At 43.5% G+C, this 13,910-nt stretch overlaps 1 protein-coding gene and 1 pseudogene across 1 annotated transcript; one reads left to right on the plus strand and one right to left on the minus strand.

Moving 5' to 3' along the window:
* LOC108412015 overlaps positions 1–13,910 on the minus strand; it is a 380,788-nt pseudogene that overhangs the window by 322,886 nt on the left and 43,992 nt on the right.
* On the plus strand, positions 198–13,756 carry LOC108415789 (zinc finger protein 585A-like). The gene is made up of 2 exons (XM_037542646.1): positions 198–281; positions 9,487–13,756. Exon 2 carries the CDS (start codon positions 9,700–9,702, stop codon positions 11,449–11,451), a length of 1,752 nt encoding a protein of 583 aa, XP_037398543.1. The 5' UTR covers positions 198–281; positions 9,487–9,699; the 3' UTR covers positions 11,452–13,756.

A 13,910-nucleotide genomic window follows, 5' to 3' on the forward strand; every position in this document is an offset into this window, starting at 1 on the left:
GAGTCGCTCGATCTGACTCACTGAAAAGAGCCAGAATGCTATCAACAGTTGCTACGGTAACGTGAGCGAGTCCTCAACCGGCCAATCAGAGAGGCCGCTCATCGACGTGCAGAAGGCGGGGTTTGTGTGAATACGGGTGGGATTGAAAATCCCGTCCACAGTGAGTCTCCACTGCAGTTCAGGCGGAGGCGCTGCTGCTATAGCTGCGGCTCCAGAGCCGGTATAGAGCAGAAGGAGGTCCGCAGTGCTCAGAGAGACGCTCAGGAGCTGCTCTGCTGAAGGTAAACAGCTGTTTAACTCCGTGTTTTTACAGAAACGGGGGATAAATGATCTCTTTTAGAGCAGAGTGGTGTAAAACAGGTGGGGTGTGTGAGCTGAACCGTCCTCTGAGCTGAGGAGGCTGGTGGAGCTCTCAGCTCTGTGACTCTGGCTCTTTTACTGCTGCTCAGTACTGCTGGACTCTCCTCTCACTTCAGAGCTTCAGCAGTTTATTTCACATCTAAGTTGTTCAGTTCCTTAAGATTGTTTCAGCAGACCGATGTAAACAGAGTCGTTCAGAGCGGTTTGGTGTGAAACGCTCAGTTCTAGAGTCAGAACCGTTCCCAGTGGTGGTGATGGGAACCAGACGTCCCTCTAAAAGCTCCTACAGAAAGTTCCTACATGAACTGGTTCTGAATTCACTGCCTGTTGACTGAGACGCTGTTTTTTGAGAGTTGAGAGAACTTCAACTCCATTCATGGTGGAGGGAGACATGCAGGGCGCTGTGCGGCAAAATAGTCCCCAAAGAAAACTCATTATTCCAGATTTTCCACTATTTTCCATCATCAGCATTCCATATAAGCTCAGAAGACTCGTGTAGGTTCTCTGGTGGTTCTGGATGGTAAATAAAATGTCTATATCTGTGTTGTAGTCATGGCGACGCCTGGTTCCCATCACCACCACTGTAAAGAGATCTGACCCATTTCACACCAAACCCACTTTGAGTCTCTGTTCACATCTCAGGGACTGAATTATGGGGGACTTTTGAAAGATCCGTGGAATTCCCTTTCAATTTTAAGGGTGGGTGATAGGGTAGGGGGTCCGTCAGATTGATTGGGGGGGTTCTGTGCTGGTGAACGGCTGGTACCTTGGCTGATGAGTGTGGCTCCAGCAGATTCTCCAGCAGATGGTTTTTCTTGTACCTCCTGTTTTAGACGATGGTCTACTGCGAGTGTGTACACTGAGAAAGGGGGGTTGGTATGATGACAGTGTGGGGGCCTAGAGCTGTTCTTCCTCTGACCCCGGGATGGACATGTGTGGTTTTACAGCTGATTATTCTAAGTTAGGTTTTGTTCTAGCTGTATTTCTGGTCACTCATGCAAAAGGTCATAAAACTAAAAGGTTTTCTGCAAAAGGTAAAAGAAAAGAAACACAGACCTCAGTCGCTGAGTTCTGTGGAAGGAAAAGACCTTCTTTATTGTGCTTCAGGTGGAGAGATGGTTCCACCACAATGCCCCCCCCCTCCTCCTCCTTGACCTCAAATTACGTTTAGATCCCATTACTTCTCAGTTTAACGCTTCTTTTGAAGACCCTTATTTCCAACCATTCCTGACGTCTAGTTTTAAAACTTTACTGTGTTGATCTGTAGGCCTCTGTTCATAAACATAAACCAGCCCAAACTAATTAACTATAAAATGAAATGGTGTTTGTAGAAATTCAGAAAAAAGCCGCGTCAGTCTCGACTGCATATGTGGACATATTTCTATATTGAGCTCTATTTACACAAAGTTAGGTTAGTTCATCATTTATGTTGAACAGACTCTCCCAAAGTTTTACGCTGCTGCGCTGACGTTGAACCGCGTGCTGCACTGGGTCGGTATGACCAACAGGTCAAAACCAGCTCTAAACAAAGTGACCGCTGGGCCCTGATTGGTGCTCTGGCTTTGCGCTTCTTTACGTTTTGACATGTTACGTTTTTATACACACAGAAACCAAAAGGAACGACAGATTTCTCAAAATGTAGGAGGAAAAAGTCGGATATTAGACTCTGAAATGTAGTGGAGTGAAAGGAAAAAGTCGCCCAGAACGGAGAAACTTCAGTACAGATACACCAAAAATACTAAAGTACAGAAACTAATTACATTTACTCAGATACTCAGTTACTGTCCACCACTGCCTTATACAATACATGGCCTGTGTCTGGGTCAAGAGTTCATCTGTCCCATTCGTATAGACAGTGCTGGGCCTGTCTTCTACTGAGGGGATTTATCTGCTTCAGGCATTTGACTGTAACTTTATTCCAGTCATTTTTAACGCAGTGTGGTGGAAGTCGTGACAAAAAATGAATTTGAGCCTCTGAGTCTATATCAAAGTGAGTAACAGATTTATTAAAAAGCGAACATGACAAAAAATGGATTCTCTCTCCCTTTCCTATATCTTTCCTAGCTGTGTGTTGTGCTTCTTTTACCCTTCTGTCATTCCCCCGCCCTTACGTTCCTTTCATGGCAGTAAGCATTAGTCAGCATTATTCTCAATTGTACACCATTCTCTTACATGTTTATCTTATACGACCTGTTTACAGCGAGCAGCCAAGCAAAACATCCAGATTCGACCCATAGCCTTGTGGCTAGGTGCCACTTCCTTGCTGCCTCTATTTTCACACTCTGCTTCTGTTCTCATAGCGAGGTCACTTCCACTTATCTCCTGAGACACAAAACAATCCCGCTACCTCTCGGCCACTGTGACATTTAGAATCATCCTTAAGCATAATAGCTCAAAAGGAATATTTCAACACTATTAAATACATTTCCACGACAGCAGCGATTTTAGGAAACTTTTATTAATCTGTGATTCAGGGAAATATTTCATCAAAATTCTCACAATATGATGAGGTAAGTTAGTGGTGTGTGTCTCCTGCTGGTATAAAGCCACATTATTTTAGTGTATTTGTGAAGATCTTAATCAAATCTTCTATTTGCAGTAAATTAATGACTGTGGCTAGTAGTAATACCAATAATAATTACTAATAATTATTAATAAATACTAATAATTGGCTGTGCTAGTAGTAACACCATGAAAATGAAAGGAAAATTCTGCCTTTTTAATAATTTACTCTATAATTCAGTGTTTAAGATGTAAACAGAAAGATTCAGAGCAGTTTGGTGTGAAATGGTTCAGATCTCTTTACAGTGGTGGCGATGGGAACCAGGCGTTACCATGACTCTAACACAGATATAGACATTTTATTTACCATCCAGAACCACCGAAGAGAACCTACACGAATCTTCTCAGTTTATATGGAATGTTGTGGATGGAAAATAGTGGAAAATCTTTTTCTTTAGGGACTATTTTAGCCTCATTACGCATCCTTGTATCTTGTATCCTTTCACCATGAATGAAGTAAATGAATTAGATTAGACCAAAACCTTTACAAAACTATCATGAAACTGTCTCAGACGTCAGACAACATATTAATAACCATTTTCACAAAAACTGGGATGAAACCGCTTCTTCTCATCTTGCTGGAACAATAGAGCGTTTAGACGACTTCAGTGAAAAGAGGTAGAAGTCGTTCATATAGAGCCACTTATTGATAAATACACTGAAAACTTGTCTCTCTTTTTTCTTGGCCTGCAAGTAAAGCATATGGTCCCTGCATCGACAATAACAGAAACTGCGGGTGAGGTGAGAACCCTACAGGACATCCAGCATGAATTTACAATGAACAGGTTAATAACAGACCTTCAAGAACATGGTGTGACACAGCATGCTTTGCAGGAGTTTGGCAAGAAGCTTTACAATAGCCACGTTTACATGCAGCCTCATAATCCGTCAATAATCCTACTAATAGCTCAATCAGAATAGAATACGTCCACGTAAACACCTCGATCGGAATAGACTAATCTGATTGAGGCCAATTGGAATACAGTTTCTATCCGAGGTGGGTAACCCTCTAAATAATCAGTTAAAAAAAGATTGATAGCCGTGTAAACGCCTGAATCCAATTACATTCCCTATCGGAAGGTGTAAGAACGTTCTGAGCATGCGCGGCGCGTCACAGCGAAAGGTTTATACTGGTCAGCATGGCGGAGCAGAAACTGGTCAGCAGAGGAGACGAGTTTTATACTCTAAGCTGAGGAGTCTCAGTTAAATTCTGTCTTCTGTGCATCACAGAGAGACCCAAACAGGAACAATGAGTCCGTGTGTTTTTGACTGATCACCAGGAACTGGCAGCACACGAAGGGAATAAAACCACGTGTGCCAGCCCGGACTACCGCCTGGCATCATCCATGATTTGTTTGGGGGGTGTAGTTGATCTCGATCTGGCTCTGTGCCTGCAACATTTTGTCAAAGCACATTGGTTTAGCTTTGAATGTCTTAATGACAGGCGGAAAGTCTTTCCCGGTGAAAGTGCTAACAAACCAGTTGCTGTTCTGGTTAAAGAACTTAAGCTTGGAGGACAAGCCTCTAAAAATTGGTGGTTGCTATGTTTTTTGCCAGTTTTGCTGTATGACAAAATTGTGAGCCCAGATGATGCAGTGTGGCAGATGCTGCTTCTATTGAGGAATGTGGTTGAACATGTTTGTGCACCTACCCTCTCTGAACCTCAGATTGCCTAAAGGAAGGTCTTAATTGAGGAGTATATGGAACTGTGAAAGATGAGAAATTAAGACCAAATCAAATCAAATCAAGTTTATTTGTGGCGCTTTTTACAACGGATGTTGTCACAAAGCAGCTTCACAGAATTCCAGTAAAGACAGAGTTTTAACATGAATGTAAAACCCCCAGGTGAGCAAGCCAGGGGTGATGGTGACAAAGAGAACCTCCCTCAGAGCTGAGAAAGAAACCTTGGGAGGAACTGAGGCTCACCAGGGGGACCCATCCTCCTCTGGTCAGACTACCTACAGAGTTATTATACTACTAATATTAACAGCAGTAGTAGTGTTCTGGGGATCTTGACCAACAAACTATATTTTTTTATATTGTATATTTGTATTAAAAGAATCAGAGATGTGTGTAGATGTTCTTTTGTGCCTAAAGCTTGTCTGTGTGATGGTCAAGGTTGTCTGGTTAAAGGGAAGCTATCAGTCAGTTTTAGGTTAATAGTTCTACAGCACCCTGCAGTGGATTGGCAACCTGATAAGGTTGTAACCTGCCTTTCAACCAATGACAGCTGAGATAGGCTCCAGCACCCTCCTGCTACCAAGAATGATAAGCGGTTTAGAAAAAAAAGCTGTGCTCTGCAGGATTTATTTTACTGGGTTATTGTATACACTCATATTCTTGTGAAGGCAGGGCTAGCCTGCTGGCTGGCAGTGAAGACCTAGGGAAGTCTAGCACTGACAGTTGATAAAATAAGACATATTGAGGCTAAAGCGAACTTTTAGAAAATTCTGTTTATATACAGCGTGGCTGTGGGCAACAACAGCTGGTTAACATAGCAAACCTATGTGTGTGTCTTTTCATAGCACTGAACTCTACACTATATTAGCTCTCGATATTTCAGGATATTGGCAATGAATGATATATTGCAAGTACTGACTTGCATATTTGTGAAGATGACAGAAGGCATTTGAGCACAATAGCAAATCCTGAAAGGAGTAGAGAGAAGTAGAACTGACATGAACATGAGGTGCAGTAGAGGACAGGAATGGTGGAAGTAGTTGAGAGAATTTTTGAGCTGTTGTGTGAAATCAAATATTCATTTCACCACCATATACATGTTAGTATACACTCACTCAACACCTGTTCAGTTGCTTGTTAACATAAATAATGTTAGCCTAATCAGCTAATCACACGGCCGCAACTCTGCATTTAGGCCTGTAGAGGTGGTCAAGACGACTTGCTGAAGTGCAGAACGAGCATCAGAACGGGGAAGAAAGGGGATTTAAGGGACTTTGAACATGGCGTGGTTGTTGGTGCCAGACGGGCTGGTCTGAGTATTTCAGAAACTGCTGATCTGCTGGGATTTTCACACACAACCATCTCTAGGGTTTACAGAGAACGGTCCAAAAAAGAGGAAATATCCAGTGAGCGGTCAGTTGTGTGAACGAAAATGCCTTGTTGATGTGAGAGGTCAGAGGAGAATGGGCAGACTGGTTCCAGATGATAGAAAGGCAACAGGAACTCAAATAACCAACCAAAATCTCTGAGGAACGTTTCCAACACCTTGTTGAAAGTCTTCCACGAAGAATTAAAGCAGTTCTGGAGGCAAAAGGGGGTCCAACCTTTTACTAGCACCTAGTTTATTAGTACCTAATAAAGTGGCCAGTGAGTGTAGTTATACACAGCACAATATATTTTTAGTTACAGTTATGACTACGTGTACATAGCACCTAAAAGAGAAAAATGAAGCTGAAGTGGAATGCAGTGAATCAGGTTGAATAATTGAATAATGGTTCTTCAAGACATCTTTACTAAAGGCAATGGTGTTGTACACTCACTGCGCACTTTATTAGCTAATCTATACTAATACTCAGTAGGGCTTCCTTTGCTCTGAAAACAGCCTCAGTTCTTTGTGGCATGGATTCCATAAGATTTTGGGAAAGTTCTTTTGAGATTCTGGTCAATGTTGACATTACTGCACCGTGTAATTCCAGCCGATTTTTTGGGTGCATTGTCATGTTGCAAGTCTCCCATTCTAAGGGTGTGTTCCTTCTTTTACTCTTAGTAAGAACTCTGCAGCCTGCATTGTGAATCAGGTCTGGTTTTGTCAGAAAGTCTCTAATCTTGTTGATATCCTCAAGGTGATAAAATGCTGATTGTGTAACTGCTTTGACATGACTGCTAAAACTATGATCCATTAGTATACCAATGGAAGCGATCTGGGGATCTTGACCACCAAACTACATATTCTTTAAGGGATCTTGCCTTTCCAACTATAGGATATTTAATGGTATTTTAAAAGAATCAGAACTATATGCTAGTGTGGAGATGTTCTTTTGTGCCTAGAGCTTATTTCATATTTAATATTTTCCAATAAACTGGCAAAACTCCTTTTTTTACACAACAGTGGACATTTTTTTCCATTTTCACAATCTTACAATCTGAATCAATGGCGACAGCAAGATTTTTTGCTGCAGAACCAGGTGTAACTGGAAAGTCGTCAAGATTTAAAATTAAATCTGATGATTTATCCATCTATCCATCCATCCATTAACTTCCACTTCTCTGGGGTTCGGGTCGTGGGGGCAGCATCCTCGTGAACAAGACCCCGAGATACTTAAACTCCTCCACTTGAGGCAAGAGCTAATCCCCGACCCAGAGAGGGCTCTCCACCCTTTTTAAAAAGAGGCACCAAAACCCCAGTCTGCCAATCCAGTAGCACTGCCCCCGCAATGTTGAAAAGGCGTGTCAGCCAAGACAGCCCTACAACATCCAGAGCTTTGAGGAACTCCGGACGGTTCTCATCCACCCCTGGAGCCTTGCCACCAAGGAGTTTTTTAACTACCTTAGCGACATGGTATGGCCAAGCCTATTCCCGTGTCCCCAGACTCTGCCTCCTCACGGGAGAACATGTCGGTGGGATTGAGAAGGTCCTCAAAGTATTCCTTCCACCACCCAATGACGTCTTCAGTTGAAGTCAACAGCACACCATCTCCACTATATACAGTGCTAGTGGCACACTGGTTTCCCCTTCTGAGTCACCTGACGGTTTGCCAGAATCTTTTCAGAGCCGACTTAAACTCGCTTTCCAAGGCCTCACCAAACTCCTCCCACACCCAGGTTTTAGCCTTGGCGATGACTGAAACCGCAAATCGCTTGGCTTGTCGATACCTGCCAGTTGCCTCTGGTGTCGCACAGGCCAACCATGCCTGGTAGGACTCCCCCTCACCTCCCCCGATATCTGGTCAAGTTCTGACGGAGGTGTGAGTTGAAGATCTTCTGCCAGACGTTCCCAGCACACCCTCACTATATGTTTGGGTTTGCCTGGTCTGACCGGCATCTTCCCCCACCACCTGATCCAACTCACCACCAGGTGGTGATGGGTTGACAGCACAGCTCCTCTCTTTACCCGAGTGTCCAAAACACATGGCCGCAAGTCCGATGACACGACTACAAAGTCAATCATTGAACTGCGGCCTAGGGTGTCCTGGTGCCATGTGCACTTATGGACATCCTTGTGTTCAAACATGGTGTTCGTGATGGATGAACTGTGGTTTGCACAGAAATAAAAAAACTGAACACCACTCGGGTTCAGATCAGAGAGGGCATTCCTCCCAATCACACCCCTCCAGGTCTCACTGTCTTTGCCCACGTGAGTGTTGAATTCCCCCAATAGGACAATAGAGTCTCCAGGAGGAGCACTTTCAAGCACCCTTCCCAAGGACTCTAAGAAGGCTGGGTACTCTGAACTGCTGTTCAGTGCATAAGCACAGACTACAGTCAGGACCCGTTCCCCAACCTACCCTCTCATTCACCGGAGAAAACCCCAACATACAGGCGCCGAGTTGAGGGGCTATGAGAAAGCCCACACCTGCCCGCCACCTGTCACCATGGGCAAATCCAGAAAAGAATAAAGTCCAGCACCTCTCAAGGAGATTGGACCCAGAGCCCAAGCTATGTGTTGAGGTGAGCCCAACTATATCTAGCCGGTATGTCTCAACCTCGCGCACCAACTCAGGCTCCTTCTCCGCCAGTGAGGTAACATTCCAAGTTCCAAAAGCCAGTTTCAGCAACCGAGGATCAGAACGCCAAGGCCCACGCCTTCGGACACTGCCCGATCCACAAAGCACCGAACGCCTACTACTGCCCCTCCCATCGGTGGTGGGTCGATGGGAGGGGGGACTCATGTAGCTCCTTCGGGCTGGACTCATTTACTCATGGTGCCCGGCCACCAGATGCTCGCTGCATGATCCATGGAGAGGCTGATCATTTATTTCTTGCCAATTTTGCACCCAGAAGGAGAACCTCTGTTTTGTTACTGTTTAGTAGGAAGACGTAGCGTACCATCCAGCATTTCACGTCTTTTACACAGTCCTCTATTTTCTTCAAGTTGTATTTGTCATCAGGCTTGGCTGATATGTACACCTGCATGTTAGTTGCAATGAAAGTTAATGCCATAGTTACTTATGACTGTGCCTAACGGTAACATGTATAGTGTAAATAATAATGGTCCTAAAATAGAGCCTTTTGTAACTGGTCACATCTTGAGGATTTTTCTCTACAGCTGACAGGTTCTCAGCTGATGGCATACTACTCAGCTTGTGAAAGTAGCTCTCTTTTGCTGCTTTTAACTCTGTTTTGAGTATCTTTAGCTTGAAAGAACTTTGTACAGTTTCCACTTTTATAAGCAATGTCTTTGGACTGACAAAGTTGTCTGAGTCAAAGACAAGACTTGTTTTTTGGACAAAGAAAGGCTTTTGTCTCACTTTTGTGAAAAACTGTGCGTGAGGTTTGGTTTTTTATTTGACTACTTTAAACATTAACCAGTGTGCTTGCCCCTATTTTATTGCTTCTTTTGATCACTGAATTTAACTTGTTTCCCCCATTTTTTTCCTCCTCCAGAAACGAGTGACGTTGCAAGTCTCCTGCTGCTTCTAATGTCCACATTCCTATACAGTTCAAATTTACTTCCACAAACAAATCAGTAAAGCTGCCAAGATGGATATGTCATACTTGTGAGAGTGTGGGAAACTGGTGTCTAGAAGCTCTAGGACTCAGAAAACCTGCACTACTACTTTCTGCAAGAACACAGCTCGCATAAAGGCACAAAAGAACATGGGCAAACACCACTGCTCAGACTGTGGGAAGAGCTTTCCTACGAAGAGTAGGCTCAAAAAACACCAGCTCATGCACACAGGAGAGAAACCGTATACCTGCTCAGAGTGTGGGAAGAGCTTTAGACAAAAGGATTATCTCCAAATACACCAGCGCATTCACACAGGAGAGAAACCGTATACCTGCTCAGAGTGTGGGAGGAGCTTTAGACAAAAGGATCATCTCCAACTACACCAGCGCAATCACACAGGAGAGAAACTGTATATCTGCTCAGAGTGTGGGAAGAGCTTTAGACAAAAGGGTAATCTCCAAATACACCAGCGCATTCACACAGGAGAGAAAGTGTATATCTGCTCAGAGTGTGGAGAGAGCTTTACACAAAAGCGTTCTCTCCAAATACACCAGCGCATTCACACAGGAGAGAAACCGTATATCTGCTCAGAGTGTGGACAGAGCTTTACACAAAAGCGTTCTCTCCAAATACACCAGCGCATTCACACAGGAGAGAAACCGTATATCTGCTCAGAGCGTGGACAGAGCTTTACACAAAAGCGTTCTCTCCAAATACACCAGCGCATTCACACAGGAGAGAAACCGTATATCTGCTCAGAGTGTGGAAAATGTTTTAGACTGAAGGATTATCTCCAAGTACACCAGCGCATTCACACAGGAGAGAAACCGTATATCTGCTCAGAGTGTGGACAGAGCTTTACACAAAAGTGTTCTCTCCAAATACACCAGCTCATTCACACAGGAGAGAAACCGTATATATGCTCAGAGTGTGGACAGAGCTTTAGACGAAAGGGTCATCTCCAAATACACCAGCTCATTCACACAGGAGAGACACCGTATATCTGCTCGGAGTGTGGGAAGACCTTTAGACGAAAGGATTCTCTCCAAGTACACCAGCGCATTCACACAGGAGAGAAACCGTATACCTGCTCAGAGTGTGGACAGAGCTTTAGACAAAAGGATTATCTCCAAATACACCAGCGCATTCACACAGGAGAGAAACCGTATACCTGCTCAGAGTGTGGGAAGAGCTTTAGAAAAAAGGATTATCTCCAAATACACCAGCGCAATCACACAGGAGAGAAACCGTATAACTGCTCAGAGTGTGGACAGAGCTTTACACAAAAGCGTTCTCTCCAAATACACCAGCACATTCACACAGGAGAGAAACCGTATACCTGCTCAGAGTGTGGACAGAGCTTTAGACAAAAGGGTCATCTCCAAATACACCAGCGCATTCACACAGGAGAGAAACTGTATATCTGCTCAGAGTGTGGAAAGAGCTTTAAACAAAAGCGTTCTCTCCAAATACACCAGCGCATTCACACAGGAGAGAAACCGTATACCTGCTCAGAGTGTGGGAAGAGCTTTAGACATGAGGGTTCTCTCCAAATACACCAGCGCATTCACACAGGAGAGAAACCGTATACCTGCTCAGAGTGTGGGAAGAGCTTTACACAAAAGCGTTCTCTCCAAATACACCAGCGCATTCACACAGGAGAGAAACCGTATATCTGCTCAGAGTGTGGAAAAAGCTTTAGACTAAAGGGTTCTGTCCAAAAACACCACCGCATTCACACAGGAGAGAAACCGTATATCTGCTCAGAGTGTGGACAGAGCTTTAGAGAAAAGCATTCTCTCCAAATACACCAGCGCATTCACACAGGAGAGAAACCGTATATATCTGCTCAGAGTGTGGACAGAGCTTTAGACGAAAGCATTTCGGTGCTTGCAGTGTGAAAAGAGTTTTACCTCACCCACTTATCTCCAAGTACACCAACACGTTCACACAGGTGTGAAGCCGTATCAATGCTCAGAGTGTGAAAAGAGTTTTACTACACGCAGTTATCTCCAAGAACACCAGCATATTCACACAGGTTAGAAACCGTATCAGTGCTCAGAGTCTGGAAAGAGCTTCAAGCAACTGAGTCATCTCCAAGAAAACCAGCGCATTCACACTGGAGAGAAACCATATCACAGCTCAGACTGTGGGACGCGTTTTCGTCAGAAGAGTGCTCTCCAAGAACACCAGCGAATCCACACAGGAAAGAAACCGTTTTCCTGCTCAGAGTGTGGAAAGTGCTTCAGAGATAAACGTTGTCTCCAAAAACAACAGTGCCATCACATCTGAGTGAAGCTGTATTCTTGCTTCCTGTGCAGGAGGACCTTCAGGCACTCAAATTCAAAGACACAGTTGCGTTATGAGTGAGCCAGAAGATCAGATCCTGAAGAATATCTTCCATGCACTTTGGCACTCATCAACAATCTGTCAATATGGGTTCAGGTTAGGATATTGTATTACAGCGGTGTAGTCCAGGGGTCACTAATCTTTTCTACAGAGGTCCAGGGTCGCTGCGGATTTTTACTCGATTTTGGAGCACTCCTCATATAACTTCCCCATTGTTGAACGACTCTGATCAACTGATTAAATAAGGAGGAATCCAGTGTGCATCTGTATGGTTGGAATAAAGACCACTAGTGTCAACAGCTCTTAGTGTATACGATTGGTGGCCCTGGTGTAGTCAAATGTAAATAGATCTGGACCATTTATGGAGTCCTTTTAGTTGGAGAACCATGTGGAAATGACCACGGTAAACAGAGGGACTTCTTTTCTTACTTTACTCTATTGTCTGGTCATTTTTCTACAGTTCCTTCATGCTGAAGTGAACAGAATATCAATGAGGTGGAATATTAGTTATAGTACAGCCCATTTGTACAAGATTTTACATGGTTTTGCATGATTTTTTCTAATGTCTGAAATCTGATGCTGTGGAGTGAAGCTCATAAAATGCACACTAGCGGTTGATCAGTATAGGATTTTCAGTGGTCGATGCCAATATTTAGTGAGCATGACAACTGATTTTCCACTGTTTCACAGCACTCACTAATGTGTGCCTGTAGAATGGCGACATGGACACGAGCGAGCTGTAACATCGTTTCAGAGCAACCACATACTGTAATTCATCATGAGCGAAGGCATTGGGCAATTATCTCAAAATAGCATTAAATCAGCTGAGCAGTCAACCACTGATGCAGTGTAGCCAACTAAACTGACCAACATCAACCTATCAAAATGCTTTTTCTTTTGTTTTGCTTAATTGTGCTGATTAATGGCAACAGAATGATTTCATTGTATCGACTTAACTTACTTATGTAAATGTAACAATGTTGGACCACTGATCATGTTGGACCCCTCACCCTTCCCCTGTTGCAAGCCTTGGTCTTCATGTTGTAATATGTACTTATTATGTGCCTTGTATTGCTGAGGTGTTGTTTTCTGTTCCCAGACTGTACACCCTTAGGAACATAGTCTGGGGGTTGTTTTTTATCTCGATTTTTTATCTCGTTGGTTTTATCTAGATATTTTTTTTTGGAACTCATTTATTCCATTGTTATTTTATATCCATTTATTATGGACAAAAAAATGCAACCCGACAGTTTTTTACTGTTAAGCTCATCCCGTCTCTCTTTTGTGAACATTGTTAAAACATTGACATTACGCATTAGAAACAAAGAGCATGCCGCATCTTACAACACATAACCATGACAGTTCAACATGGATCCAAAAAGATTGATTATGTTGATTTCCCAAGCTCAAAGCCTCGTTCCCCGCCACCTCAGAGCATTCAACTAAAGCGCTCCACATTCAATTGCAATTTCACGTCTACGTTGTCCCTTCAAACAGTTTGTTTTTTTAGCACTTGAGCCTTTCTTGAGGGATGTCTGCTGTCCAGTTCCAGCACAAGTTTTTGTAGAACCTCAAATGTGTACTTAAGGTTGGGTGGGTAGCTCAAGTCCAATGCGTACATGAAGCCAAATAAAACAGCGACTGCATTTGCAACGTTACCAAGGTCACAAAGCACTTTCACACCTTCGATGATTATTCCAACATCTTCCAGCTCATCTGTGGGTTCTGCACCGTCCTTCTTTACGGCAAATATTCCTAGAATTGTCTGCTCCATCTCCTGGTTGTCTCCAACATCCTCAAAAATAGAACAAATAAACCTTCAGCCAAAACATGCAAAAGCCACAAAAAAACCTGTTGTCAACAGAACATCCATAAAATATACCTTGGAATATTCCAGAAACTGCTGCTAATAAATGATTTTAATATGCAAGTGTGGCAAGTATGTCTTCTCTCAGCTGAAGCATGCATGGCAATTTTCTGTTTTTCTTATTGTCAACAAATATATGTTTGG

Source organism: Pygocentrus nattereri, chromosome 11, assembly GCF_015220715.1.
Source record: "Pygocentrus nattereri isolate fPygNat1 chromosome 11, fPygNat1.pri, whole genome shotgun sequence".
Classification (NCBI taxonomy): Eukaryota; Metazoa; Chordata; class Actinopteri; order Characiformes; family Serrasalmidae; genus Pygocentrus; species Pygocentrus nattereri.

Excerpts from the sequence above, each read along its gene's own strand:
- LOC108415789 (XM_037542646.1), top strand. The coding sequence starts at position 9,700 with ATGGGCAAACACCACTGCTCAGACTGTGGGAAGAGCTTTCCTACGAAG.